The 14,034-nt window shown below is 33.8% G+C and overlaps 1 protein-coding gene across 1 annotated transcript; it reads right to left on the bottom strand.

Moving 5' to 3' along the window:
* Window positions 1–9,686: 9,686 nt before the first annotated feature.
* On the bottom strand, window positions 9,687–14,021 carry LOC106666350 (SCY1-like protein 2). Its single transcript, XM_014393478.2, has 14 exons — window positions 13,661–14,021; window positions 13,071–13,266; window positions 12,869–13,010; window positions 12,649–12,795; window positions 12,376–12,588; window positions 12,204–12,320; window positions 11,898–12,040; window positions 11,674–11,833; window positions 11,369–11,605; window positions 11,178–11,310; window positions 10,898–11,108; window positions 10,678–10,827; window positions 10,221–10,327; window positions 9,687–10,154 (listed from the first exon to the last, which is right to left on the bottom strand). The coding sequence occupies exons 1-14, from the start codon at window positions 13,785–13,787 to the stop codon at window positions 9,727–9,729; spliced, it is 2,511 nt and encodes an 836-aa protein (XP_014248964.1). The 5' UTR covers window positions 13,788–14,021; the 3' UTR covers window positions 9,687–9,726.
* Between the last annotated feature and the right edge of the window lie 13 nt (window positions 14,022–14,034).

The following is a 14,034-nucleotide window of genomic DNA, read 5'->3' as shown; positions in this document are numbered from 1 at the left end:
AAGGTTCCCTCACAATCAGTAATCCCGTGTTGACTCACTCAAACCATTCTCTTAATCTCCACCCCAGGACACAACTTCCATCCCCACGTCGGGTTGGCCGTCGGACCCGAAATCGTTTTAATTAAATCATGTGAAATGACTTTATACAGAAACGCTTGATTAATGTCGTGACTCATTTATTACGATTGTTTTGTGCGCTCGATCTATTCCGTTTGTTCAAAAGTTTGGAGCGTTTAAGAGACAACTAAAGTTAACAAAATTAAGTTAATTAAAAACCAATTTTCTAATAATGAATAAGGTTTCAAATGACCAAGGTAGTATGTAACAATCATTTCAATTTACTTGAGAACTACAATCAAGAAGAAACAGAAACCTCTTTTTATTATTTTTATAATTATTTGGAGTTCGTAAGATGCAAAAGAACCCTATCAGAATTAAAAATAGTACTCCCTAGTCAACATAAATCATGATGTAGCTTAAAAACAAAATATGATATTTTCGAAGATTAGATCCAATACAATTAATTGGTCAAGCTGACCACGAAATTAGTGAATTTATTAGATCCAATTACTGATTCCGTACGTATTTTTTAAAATAATACAAATCTTAAAACAAATAAAAATTAGCAATTGATTATCCAACGGCCGACTAAAACAAGGACATGAAAAATTAGATATTTCCAGTTTTATCGTTTATCACTCATGATGATATACATAACTATACAATAATAATTTATTTTATACAAACCACGTTCAAACATCGAATTTGTGAGTGAGTCTTTACTGTAAGACATGAATGTATAAAAAAAATACAAGATATTCCAGTTTGATCCTTTCATCATTTATCATCAATCATTAATTATTTTAGCGATAAATACTTCTTAGTATCTAAGTTATAATTTACCTTATTACCATGGTAATAGCAAATATAATTTAGTGTCATTTAATGAATACTTGAATTTTTGTAATAATCCATCGCATTTTTATTCTATACCTACAGTAACTCTGAAAGAAGGGCGTTTATTTATATATTTGTTAATAATGAATACAAGTATTATTAGTATTAAAAACAGAGATAATTTATTACCGTTTAACATTTATCATGAATATCTTGATATATATTATACGAAAAAATGATGATGTCTTACTAATAATAATAATACATTTTTATGGGGTCAAACCAATGAAATTGTGGGTTTTTCTATATTGCAAGACATAAAACGCCTCGAAAAAAACAAATTAATCATTACGTAAAACTCACTAGTTTAGTTGAGATGAAAAAGTCAATGGCACGAGCGGGATTCGAACCCACGATCTTCGGCTAGATACGCCGCTGCTCTACCACTTGAGCCACCTCGATCCACTCGGACACTAACTTCCCATCTCAACCACACCTTTTGAATTTGAATGGAGGGAAAATTTAAAAGGTTGGTTGAGATGGGAAGTTAGTGTCAGAGTGGATCGAGGTCACGATCTCCACATAATCAGTTATTATTGATAAAAAACATCACCAAACAAATATGCATGTTAAATCACTTTTTTCAAATATGTTTTATGTCATTTCAGTTTAAAAAACCTCAGAAATACAGTATTTCCTTTAATTTATTAAAGATATATTATCATTAATAAAATATATCACTACTTAAATATTTATGAAAAATGACAAACGAAAAATCTACATGATTTGTTTATTTTTTTATTTTATTTTTTTTTTCGAGGCGTTTTATGGCTTACAATATGAAAAACCCACAAATTCGATAGTTTGACCCATAAAAATGTATTATTACTATTAGTAAGACATCATCATTTTTTCGTATAATATATATCAAGATATTCATGATAAATGTTAAACGGTAATTATCTCTTGGTTTTTATACTAATACTACTTTTATTTGTTATTAACAAATATATAAATAAACGCCCTTCTTTCAGAGTTACCGTAGGAATAGAATAAAAATACGTTGGATTATTACGAAAATTCAAGTATTCATTAAATGACACTAAATTATATTTACTATTACCATGGTGGTAAGGTAAATTATAACTTAGATACGAAGAAGTATTTATCGCTTAAATAATTAATGATTGATGATTAATGATGAAAGGATCAAACTGGAATATCTTGTATTTTTTTATACATTCATGTCTTACAGTACTAACTCACAAATTCGATGTTTGAACGTGGTTTGTATAAAATAAATTATTATTATACAGTTATGTATATCATCATGAGGGATAAACGACAAGACTGGAAATATCTTATTTTCATTTGTTTTAAGACTTGTATTCTTTTAAAAATACTTACGGAATCAGTAATTGGATCTTTGAAAATATCATTTTGTTTTTATCCTACATCATTATTTATGTTTGCTGCTATTTTTAATTCTGATAGGGTATTTTCGCTTATTATAAATTACTTATATTTATACAACACCGTAGTAAAATGACAAAATGTAATCAAAAAAGACAATAATTGGACCCAAGCCTTGGGTCTACAAACCCGTTTAATTTAAGAGCACACTGTGTTTAAGTTAACATACTATGTTATAAATAAATTATTTATATATAATTACATAAATTAACCTCGATGTTGTAGGGTATTGAGGTTTGAAAACTGTTAAACAAACATAGATTTGAAAGGAGGCAACAGCCCCGGTAGCAACTAGCCGCAAGTAAATATAGACAGGCCGACGATGGTAATATTAGCTCTATCCAGCCGCCGTTCCCGCACTCCAGTCTTGATAGGATGCGAACACAAAAACCACATTAAACAGCTTAAAGGCCCTCGGACTTGATGGGCCTTTTATTGAAATTAATGAGGAACACCTTACGTGTTTGCATTGGGGAGAGAAACCGCACATTAAGCTCACGATAGGACTTAGTACAAACACTGTACAACACACAAACCTTACTAAATACATGTAACATATTGCGAAAGTCCTTGTTGTAAACATAAGCCGCCATACGATCGATCGTATGGTTTGTAAACAAAGACATATCAAACCTTTTTTTTTTGTTTGCTTTTAATTCAAATTCTTGTTGAAGAATGTGTCGACCTCTGGTGATTCTGCCTGCAAAAACTAGTTTCCAGCCTTTTAGATAAACCGAATGGGAAAAATGACAGACCAGGGTGATCGGTACGAGGCTATAAAAGTTGAATCGTCCACTTAATAGAAGTACCAGACCGAAACAAATCGTTCAGAAGAAATCCCTTTTAATGAATGACTGTTCTTTGACCAACACCCAAAAATATAAGCTAGTTTCAATTCGACATGAAAACCAATCTCAATATGAAAAAATTGTCCACAAATTACCTAACACATCCTTATTTGAAGAGTTCCGTCAAGTTTTTAAAAACATGCAAATGCTTAAAGCTTAATAAGTTCGATGTATATCACACATTAGGTCGAACAGCTTTTTGCTTTGAGTGCAGCAACTTTCCTTCTGCTTTTAGCCATTTATTCTTTTATTTCGCCTTCTCTTTCTTCCTCTCTTTTCTATTCCAAGGAAATTTGCATTAAACTTGTTTGCTCAGGTTTTTGTCTTTTTTAATTTTCGACATACGTTCCAGTTCGGGTTTGGGTCAAAGCCGTCAATGGGGAAACCAATAAAGGAACATAGATAAATGAATAGATAAGTACAGTCGTAGACAGACAGATAGATTATAGCTAGGAGATAGACAGAGAGGGAGAAAGAGAGAGAGAAGTTAGTTGGAAATAGACGATGTAGTTTAGGTAATTTTTAAGCTATTTAAGTAGGGGAAGCACATACTTTAAGTTACGTTAACATCACAGTATGCACTGTTGGAAAAAGCCTACATAGAAAATTCATGCAAATCACATGAAGAGACGTCCAAGAGAAAAAATTTCAGAAAATTAAAAAGAAAATATAAGAATCAGTGTGATACATAGGGCGATAGATAAATAAACAGTATGTCAAAGAGGCAGATTGATTGAGAGGTAGATAGATGGAGAGCGAGAAAGAGACGAGTGAGAGTGAGAAGGCGAAGTTAGATTAAAATAGACGATGTAGTTTAGGTAATTTTTTAGCTTTTCAAGTAGCGTAAGACCACACTTCAAAGTATTTTAATTTACAGTGTATACCGGTGGAAAAAGCTTAGTTAGAAAACATCTAACAAAAAGAAAAACTTAGAAAATTAGAACAATAGAATATCCGTTGGGATATAAAGAGAGATAGAGGAATATCTAGTTAAATGGATATAGGAAGACAGACAGACAGAAAGAGAGAGAGAGAGATAGGAGAGAAAGGAGAGAGAAAGGAGAGAGAAAGGAGAGAGAAAGAGAGAGAGTGAGTGAGAGAGAGAGAGAGAAAGAGAGAGTGAGAGTGAGAGAGTGAGAGCGAGAGAAAGAAAGAGAGAGGAGAGAGAGAGAGCGAGAGTGGCAGGGAGGGAACAAAGAGAGACGTATTATAGAAGACCATAGAAAACCGTGTAACATCTAACAAAAAGAAAAATATATAAAATTAGAAAAATAGAACAGCCGGTGTGATATAAAGAGAGATAGAGGAATATCTAGTTAAATGAATATAAGTAGACATACAGACAGAAAGACAGAGAGAGAGAGAGAGAGAGAGAGAGAGAGAGAGAGAGAGAGAGAGAGAGAGAGAGAGAGAGAGANAGATATAAGTAGACATACAGAGAGAGAGAGAGAGAGTGAGTGTGAGAGAGAGAGAGAGAGAGAGAGAGAGAGAGAGAGACAGACAGAGACAGATAGAGAGAGAGACAGAGAGTGAGTGTGAGAGAGAGAGAGAGAGAGTGAGAGACAGACAGACAGACAGACAGAGAGTGAGTGTGTGAGAGTGAGTGAGAGAGGCAGACACAGAGAGAGAGAGAGACTGAGAGAGAGTAAGAAAGAGAAAGGGAGAGGGAGAGGGAGAGATAGAGAGAGGGAGAGTGAGATAGAGAGGGAGAGGGAGAGGGAGAGAGAGAGAAGTTTGATGAAAATATACGATTTAGTTTAAGTAATTTTTAAGCTTTTCAAGCGGCGTGAGATCATACTTTAAACTTTGTTAATTTACAGTGTATACCGGTGAAAAAAGCACAGTTAGAAAACATCTAACAAAAAGAAAAACAGAAAAATAGAACATCCGATGGGATATAGAGAGATAGAGGAATATCTAGTTAAATGGATATAGGTAGACAGACAGACAGACAGACAGACAGACAGACAGACAGAAAGAGAAAGAGAAAGAGAGAGAGAGAGAGAAAGAGAAAGAGAGAGAGAGAGAGAGAGAGAGAGAGAGAGAGAGAGAGAGTGGTTTGATGAAAATATACGATTTTCTTTAAGTAAATTTTGCTTTTTAAGTCGCTTAAGCACATACTTTAAAATATGTTAATTTACAGTGTACACAGTGGAAAAAGCATAGAAAAAATAGTCAAACCACACGAAGCGACATTTAAAAAAGAGATATAAATGACTAGATAGTTAAATTGATATAGGTAGACTATAAAGTATGTTAATTTACAGTGTATACCGGTGAAAAAAGCATAGTTAGATCCGTTGGGATATAAAGAGAGATAGAGGAATATCTAGTTAAATGGATATAGGTAGACAGACAGACAGAAAGAGAGAAAGAGAGAGAGAGAGAGAGAGAGAGAGAGAGAGAGAGAGACATCTTCAGTGGTAAATATGCAAGTACAAATANAGTTACATCCGTTGGGATATAAAGAGAGATAGAGGAATATCTAAGAGAGAGAGGAGAGCGAGAAAGAGAGAGAGTGAGTGAGAGAGAGAAAGAGAGAGCGAGAGAGAGAGCGAGAGAAAGAGAGAAGAGAGAGAGAGGAGAGCGAGAGAGAGAGAGAGGAGAGAGAGAGAGAGCGAGAGTGGCAGGGAGGGAACAAAGAGAGACGTATTATAGAAGACCATAGAAAACCGTGTAACAATTTACTAAAACATTTTTATTATTTTATGTTTTGAGTTTGTTTCACCTATAAAAATTATTAAGCATTATTAAAAATAAAAAAATATTATTATGATTATATAAAAAGAAAGAAAGTTTTTGACTATTATTTCAAACCTCATAATCAGTTTAACATTGCAACATTAATGTTTTACACCTTTAAAAGTTCATGTTTTACTGTAACGACTAGATATTCACTGGTAAAAAACAGTGTTTAAGCAAATCAAAAAAATATGTAGATACGTTGTTTCAGAATTCTTTGACATAGTATTTACGACTATGACTTGTGCTGAAAATACCTAAAATTTTCTTTTATAAAATTGTATCCATATTTAAACGAATGACAGGATAACATTTTATCAATATAAACACCTTTTGACCGGTACATTCTAAACCCCCAATCTAAAACCAAAAACCAAAAACTTTCAAAGGCCAAAAATAAACAAAACTCCACAAAATCAAAAATAGGTGAAAACGAAACTCATTATTTTAGCCGATTCTAATTGATCACGAAGTGACGAATTCCCTCCCCCGTGAGTCACGTGGTCCCGCTTGGCGGACGACTTGTCGCGAAAAAAATCCTTCGAAAGCTTTTTCCCTAAACCAGACAAAAAACAATATAACAATATTATCGACGTATTAAATATATTTTTTTCAATATTGCCTCTCCTCAAGGACAAACCATAAAAAATAATACTCTGGGAAACCTATGATCACATTTTTTTTAAGACTGTTACTTTTTTTTTGTAAGCTCAGTGGGAAATATATTAATTTTGAAATTACTTAAAATTAAAACCGATGTGTTCATATTGTGCAAAAATCAAAATCATTTTAAAAATCTAGATAATTTTTATATAAACTCATACTCCAACTAACAAACAAAATACAAACTTTTGTCATTAAAAAAATATATATATATTAAAAATGATTTTTATTTGGTCATTTTATAAATAATAAAATTGCTCAAAAGGCTATTCATAATTTTTAAAAAAATGTATAAATACCCAGTGTTCTTTTATCCAGGAAATTTCTCAGGGACGAAAATGACAAAGACGAAAATGATGTTACGCCAACATCGATACACCACGACACCACATTCACTCCACGCGGGTTGAAACCATACTGAGTTTTGAGTCTGTGTGGTGTCGGGGGTGGTCGACGGCCCCTTCCACGCTCGCGGCAGGCGAAATGCCAGGCGCAACACTGAACACGCGCTCATCCCTGAAGACGGAAAGCCCCCGCCCCGCCAAATAAGGTATTAAAACAAACCCCCAGGTGATTAATTGAATCAAAACGCGTCGAAAATTTAAAATTTCATTGTTCATTTTAACGGCTAAGGTGTTCATTAATAAATGTCAGATAAACATAAACTAGAATTAATTATTATTTTTATCTAAGGTCTTAGTTGAGATGAAAAAGTTAATGTAACAAGTGGGATTCGAGCCCACGACCGGCTCAATATGCCACTGCTCTAACCACCTACAATCATATGCTCAAGCAGTTACAGCAGCGACGTATTGAGCCAAAGGTCCGTGAGTTCAAACCCCATCATGTCATTTGCTTTTTCATCTTACCAAGACCTTAGATAAAAAGTACAAATAATTGAAATAATATATACTCTTACAAGTGATTCATTCGATCAAAGAAAATATTTACATATTCCAATCTTTGCAATTGTAAATAAAAGCCATTATTTACAATAATTTTTAATAATTTATTTATATTTTTCATTGGCACGATGGCGAAAATTCCTCTTTCCTCCTGTCGACGATTTTCACCGAGCCAGAACTAGAAGTCCTCGAGTCCATGCNTATTTATATTTATAATAATTTAGTATAATTTTTTCTCTTATTAAATGAGGTATTTTTCTCTAAATAAAAAAAAGTTAACCTGCCTCTTTACCTTTCAACTCCAGCAGCGGAACAAAACGCAATCTCACGATAAAACACCGTGAAATTATGTATTCATAAAACACCTGAGCTTAAATGTGTCTCAAGTGGCTGCCGTAGAAGGACTATTAATCATAAAACTAACTGCCAAGAATGAATTTACTATAACGATGAAATTTGTCCTATAAAAGTTTTAACCGACAAAGGTAATGTCGATACATGCATACCACACCTCAGGGCCTTAAAAAACAGGCCAACTTGCAGAAATCGCCCAGACCCACTTCTGACAGATCGACTCGGCAGGGATAGGCAGACCAGTATGGTTGGTAAAGTACAAATGGCAGATTTATCGACCTGTAACCCACTCAGCGAAATATGACAATATTTTACTTTGATTTAAAAAATAAAGTTTGATTAAATGCTGAACTTAAATTACAAATAACATTGGACAATAAATAGGCCAAAAAAAATCATTAAAACTTTTAAGCCAGAAAAGTTTAAACAACCATCTTTATTTATTTCCAATGCAAAATTTATACTAGGGTGTAAAAACATTAATTGGAGGGAGCCTTTTAGATCTAATATTCCCAACCATATACATAAAATATTGTCTACATAGCATTTCCAAATTGATTTTTTTGTTAATATTTTTGAAAAAAACTTTTTCACAGTTATCCATGAATATTCCAGCACAATGTGGTGATAATTAATTTATTTAACCCCCTCCTCATTAGTTTTTTTTTTTTTTTTTTTTTTGAGGGTTCGCAACAGCAGAGGTCATATAAACCCTCAGGGTGCCAGTGTTTTTGAAAAAAAGCCCATTTGTAAGTATGTCGGGTTCGAATGCAGGGCCGCTGGATTCGAACCCAGGACCTTTACCTTACAGTGATGTCAACGACTAAACCTTGCGGCCACCGACGCCCCTCCTCATTAGAAATCCTTTCTTTTCTTAAAATGTATTATTAAATTTACATTAATTAGATATGAATATATTTAAGAGGTCTAAATACCATTTTTTACAAATTCATTAATGAAGTTCTCCAAAAGTTTTTATTAGTTTAGTACATTATTTAAACTTTTTTTAATTTGGTGGCCACAATGGTATTAACACAGCCCTCATTGTGAGGAAAAGGTCGGTTCTAATCCAGCGGCCCTACATTCATTTTCATTCCCAATATATTTACAAATGGGCTTCCTTTTTTTTCAAAAAACATCTAAATCTTGAGGGTTGATATGACCTATGCTGCTGCAAACCCTCTTAAAAATACTACTAATAATAATAATAAAAAAAATAATCCATTATCATGTCAGCCTATTCAAGCTTTATGTTTCAGCAATTCTGACTTGTTTCAGTATATCCGAGGCAAATCTGGTATGATCAAACTGCTAATATGTGCCAACTTGCAGAACTATGAACACCTTCAAAACAAAAATTTTATACATCACAATTTTTTGAGACTTAAACAGCAAATGTTCTATGTTGTCAGAAGACATGCCCACATCACCTGTTTCAGTATAAAAAATTAAAATATAAAGTTAATTATGAAATATATTCAAAATGGTACTCGAGTGATTGGAAAAAGGTTTAAATGCAATCAAAACATTTTGTGTTAAATATTTAACTTTTGTAATCAATTATCAAATAGTTCAAGCCTTCCCTCTGCACATATGGTAAAATAACCTTAAAATTACAATACATTTATTATGATATAGATAAAAGATTTTATTGTAGTGGGATCATCTTAACATAAGATAGTTTTAATAAATTTTAAAATAATAAGGTGTAACCTAGTGTCATATATAAATAAAAAACTAACAAATTTTTACAAATAAATCTTAACGTATTTCTGTACATGAATAAAATAATTATATAAAAACATGAATCTAAAAAGGATATAATTGCCCTATTTGGTAACTTTTTAGCTCAAGAGGTCATTTATATCATCGTTAGAAAGTGGTTTGGGGGCTTGTTGCACTCGGAGGGATGGGGCCTGTGATGATGGTGTTAGCAGGGGCGTTTGTAAGTTTGAGTTCCAGGAGCCCCACTCCTGGCTGGCATTCCCTGGGCTTTTCATGAACGAATTGCTGTTGAGCGACATCATCTGGTTGTTGGTCATTTGGCTTAGGGAAGACGATGAGTTCAAGTTGGAGAAGTTTTGTGACTGGAAACCCCCTGCAAATCCGTTCCCCTTGGCATTGCCGGTAAATGGCATGCTGACACTGCTCATCGTAAATGAATTGTTTAGAGAAGTGTTCGTTGGAAATGCCTGTGTGGTGGTGTTGCTCAAACCGAACGTTTGGGGTTTACTGGTTCCAAGTGTAAAATTGTTGCTGTCCAAAAGGCTCGCTGATAAAAACAATAATTCAAATCATTAATTTATAAACTCTCTAATAATATTTAGTAATTAAATACCTGTCAGGTCTTTAGGCTGGGGCTTGGGTTTATTATTCGTTACCACTGAAAGATTTAAAGGAACTTGAGACATAAGCTGTTTTGAAGCCTCACTCTCTGCTATAATTCTGTGCGAATAAAATAATTATTATCCTTTAGTAATATTAAGTATTGACTTTAATTTATAAAATAATAAAATATTATTTAAATCAAATAAAAAAATGAAATTGTTTAATTATTTTCATTTTTGAATATTTCTACTTCAGTTCCTCTACGGGAAGTCAATAATCCATAATTATATTTTAAACAATAAAGCAAATCTATAATTTTGGCAATTTTACAGTAACAATCGTGATTCAGTTTTTTTCAAGACACTGTGGCATTTCAAGCAAACTGATCACTAATGATAAAATGAGATTAGGTTGATGGGCGACAATCAAGAATAAATTAATTTTTATTATTATTTTAGACCTATTACCTCTGTTTTTCTTCAAGTGTAAGTGTTGGTTTTTGACTAGGTGGAGGTGTAGACTTTTTATCATCTGTCCTTAAACTGAAAAGGTCTGGCAAAGGAGGATCTGCGTTGTTATTCGATAGTGATGTTACCGCCATTGAACTTTCTAAAGTTCTAAGATACACAAAATGTCATTTTATAAAATATAACTTTCTTTTATTGTTACACTTATTCCTTTCCTTACTTTTGTTGCTCTTGTAGCTGTTCCAGTTTCACTTTGTGTTCGACTTCAACTCTCCCAACCATATCTTTAATAACAGACATGATGGTATTGAATTGATTCAGAGTAAGAAAATTCTCAACAGCGAGTGGCATAAGAAATGGAATAGCCTTCTGCGCCATGAATTCTTTACTCATCATCATTTTTTTATTTGTTAAGACCAACTTGTAAATTCCTGTAAATATTATAGTGATGAAAATAGAAAAATCAGATTTTTAAAAAATATATATATATTTATATAGACCTAGGATGCCCATCAACACGGCAGGCTCTTTGGAGGGAATCTCCGGTAAAAATGGAAGCACTTCATCCATTACTAACCATTTGTCTAAGCTGTCCAGAAGCTTTCCGATGCAAAGCAAACAATTCACCCTAATCTAAATACAAAAGACTTTAGGAATTTATTCAAATGCGTTATTTATCCAAAGCACTTACAGATATGTATGATGTTGAAATGCACAGCCGTTTGATTCGAGGTAATACTGCGTTTTTTAAAGCCGGGTACTCGATGAGATTGGCGAAATTTGGCAAATTTGAGAGGCAAAGCTCTTGAATTTCTTGGGTGTCTGTCTCAAAGCCTCTATACAGCATAGGCAGTATATGAGATTTGACTTCTTCACATGGTGTCATTTTTAATAGAAAGTCCATTTTTTGCATGAATATCAAAAGTATCTGGAAAAAAATCGATTGATGTGTGATTTAAGAACGCAATTATTTTCATATAAAAAATGCAAAACTACCTGAATCGGATTCTGAATTTTCATAACTGTAATAAGATGAGGGAGTATGTGTGTGCTGAACTCCTGCTTGGAACAGTTCTCGGCTATAAAAAATACAGAAGGCAACACAAAAGGTACCATCATGGGATTGACAAATTCCTTAACAAGACATGGAATGACCCTATAATTAAATTTTTTTTTAAATTAATAATCAATACGTAAAGTCCAAGAGTTAAAAACTCTACCTGTACAAGCAAACTCTGTGTGGCAGCTTGTCCAAAACTTGTGGAAGTCCTTTATAAAAATGAGACTTTTGCCTGTTATCCCATTGAAAAAGTGAATCGAGATAGTTCAAAGCTTTTACACCAACATCTTCAAAAAAATCAATCTGCAAAAAGTTAAACAAATAACTACAAAAAAAGATCAAAAAAACGCTTATCTAAAATATATAGCATTGTAATAATAATAGTAGTAACTAATATTGATAAAAAGATTTATTATTCATAAAATTGCCAGACAACATTAAATATGCAACAAATGTTCAAAGTTACCTTACTAAAATCATGTTCATCAGGCCTCAATTCAGGTGTTGAAGTTAGCATTATTTTAACCAATGCGCGTACACCTTCTGCTACATTGTTCAGCTGACCGTTTTGCAATAATTTCAACTGAAATATAATCCTTTTAGTTCAAGAAATATTAACAATAATCATTTAAACATACTTTTGACATGTTTGCTGTGTAGCTGTGCCAATCGGTGTTGGAGAAAGGCGTCCGGCCCGAATTATAAATGGCAAATATGAGCACACCTAGGGAAAATATGTCGCTCGGGGGTGATATCGATTCAGTTAGGCCGCATTCTGGTGCTAAATAATCTAAATCTGGCCTAGCTAATTCATGCCTGAAGCTCCTAGGATCTGGGCACTTCCACATAGGCTAAAAATATATATCATTTTTAATAAACAATTTTTTTTTAACATAATAGAAGTTACATACAGTGGCATCTGATGATGAATTTAAAATCGCAAAGTCAAAACCAAATATTTTCCAAGCTCCCTGTTCATTAATAACTATACTAGAAGGGCACAGATTCATATGAAGAATTTTTGCATCCTTGTGTAAAAACGCTAAACCTTCACTTATCTATAAAAATTTTATTTAAAAAAAAATATATTAACTTTACTATAAAGTATTTTTTATGCAACAAAAATATTACCTGTAAAAGTCCATATTTTATTTCAACATCATAAAGTTTATAATTATTTATCGCTTCAATATTCTGTGGCATGTTGTCTTTTTTACCTAATATATTAGCTAGACTAGCAAATACGGGTTCAGTTGCAAAAGCTAAACAGTCTCTGAAAAAAAAAAAAAGATTTTTAAGTTTGGAAGAACCGATACTACGATGTTGGACGTACCTTGATTCTTCTAAGGGGTGTTGTACGACTAGGATTTGAGGGTGGCGCAGCTTCGTAAGCTGGCCGATTCCTCTTTTCAGAGTTTCAAGTAGCACATCACGGTCCTGCGGTACTACCTGCCGCTTCTCGAATACAAATATAGAAGCAGATTGCTTTGTCGACTTTTTGTATCCACTGTATATTTTCCACAATAAGCCTAAAAACGAACAAAACAAAAATTTTGTCACAGCACAAAAAGCCCCATCTGAAACTGGTCTTTGGGAAGGGTTGTGTGAAAAAAGTGTCAGGGGCGATGGTGGTAATCGAACACACAACCCTGGGGTCTACATGCCAAGATTTTATCCCACTGACCACTCTGGCGGGTCCCTAGTGTTTTAAATTGACTAGGGTCTATCAGGCTGACCAGTCAGCTACCACAGTCCCTAGCGTTTTAAGTGCAGTGTAATACCCTTCATCAATATCGATAAGCTGATGCAGATTTTTTCGAAACATTGTAAGTTTAAGCAAAAGTTTTGTTTGGAGGTAAGTATGATCTCCTAGCACCAAACCATCTGAGCTTAAGTCCTAATGAGATTAATCGAATGAATTACCTGGCCCAGCACTTCCAATGTGGTTCGTGACTTCGTACTCCCTCGTGACCGGGTTGCCCGGAAGGACACCGGAGAGCTGCGAGACGGTGCTGGACACCGTCGAGCAGAACTTGTTCAGCACGTCCATATTCCCAGTGACGAAGTCCTGCTTGACAAACAAGTGTCGAAACGGACAATTACCGCATTAGTCATACAGGAGTTTTTACAGCAGCCCCGGCTTCGATCCTGCTGCGGGTTTTGTTTTATCAACGGAAAATCACCCAAAACGAGGAGGAGGCATGTTTTAATATTGCTTCCGGACTGCTAAACGTCCGTGGAAGTTTGACATCTGGCGTTTGACGTTTTCACCTCTAACAAATAAAATTAACTGGAGG

The sequence above is a fragment of the Cimex lectularius genome, unplaced genomic scaffold, assembly GCF_000648675.2.
Source record: "Cimex lectularius strain Harlan isolate CLEC.00 unplaced genomic scaffold, Clec_2.1 scaffold420, whole genome shotgun sequence".
Lineage (NCBI taxonomy): Eukaryota > Metazoa > Arthropoda > Insecta > Hemiptera > Cimicidae > Cimex > Cimex lectularius.
Note: the sequence above shows the minus strand (reverse complement) of the source record. Positions and strands in the feature narration are given on the sequence as shown.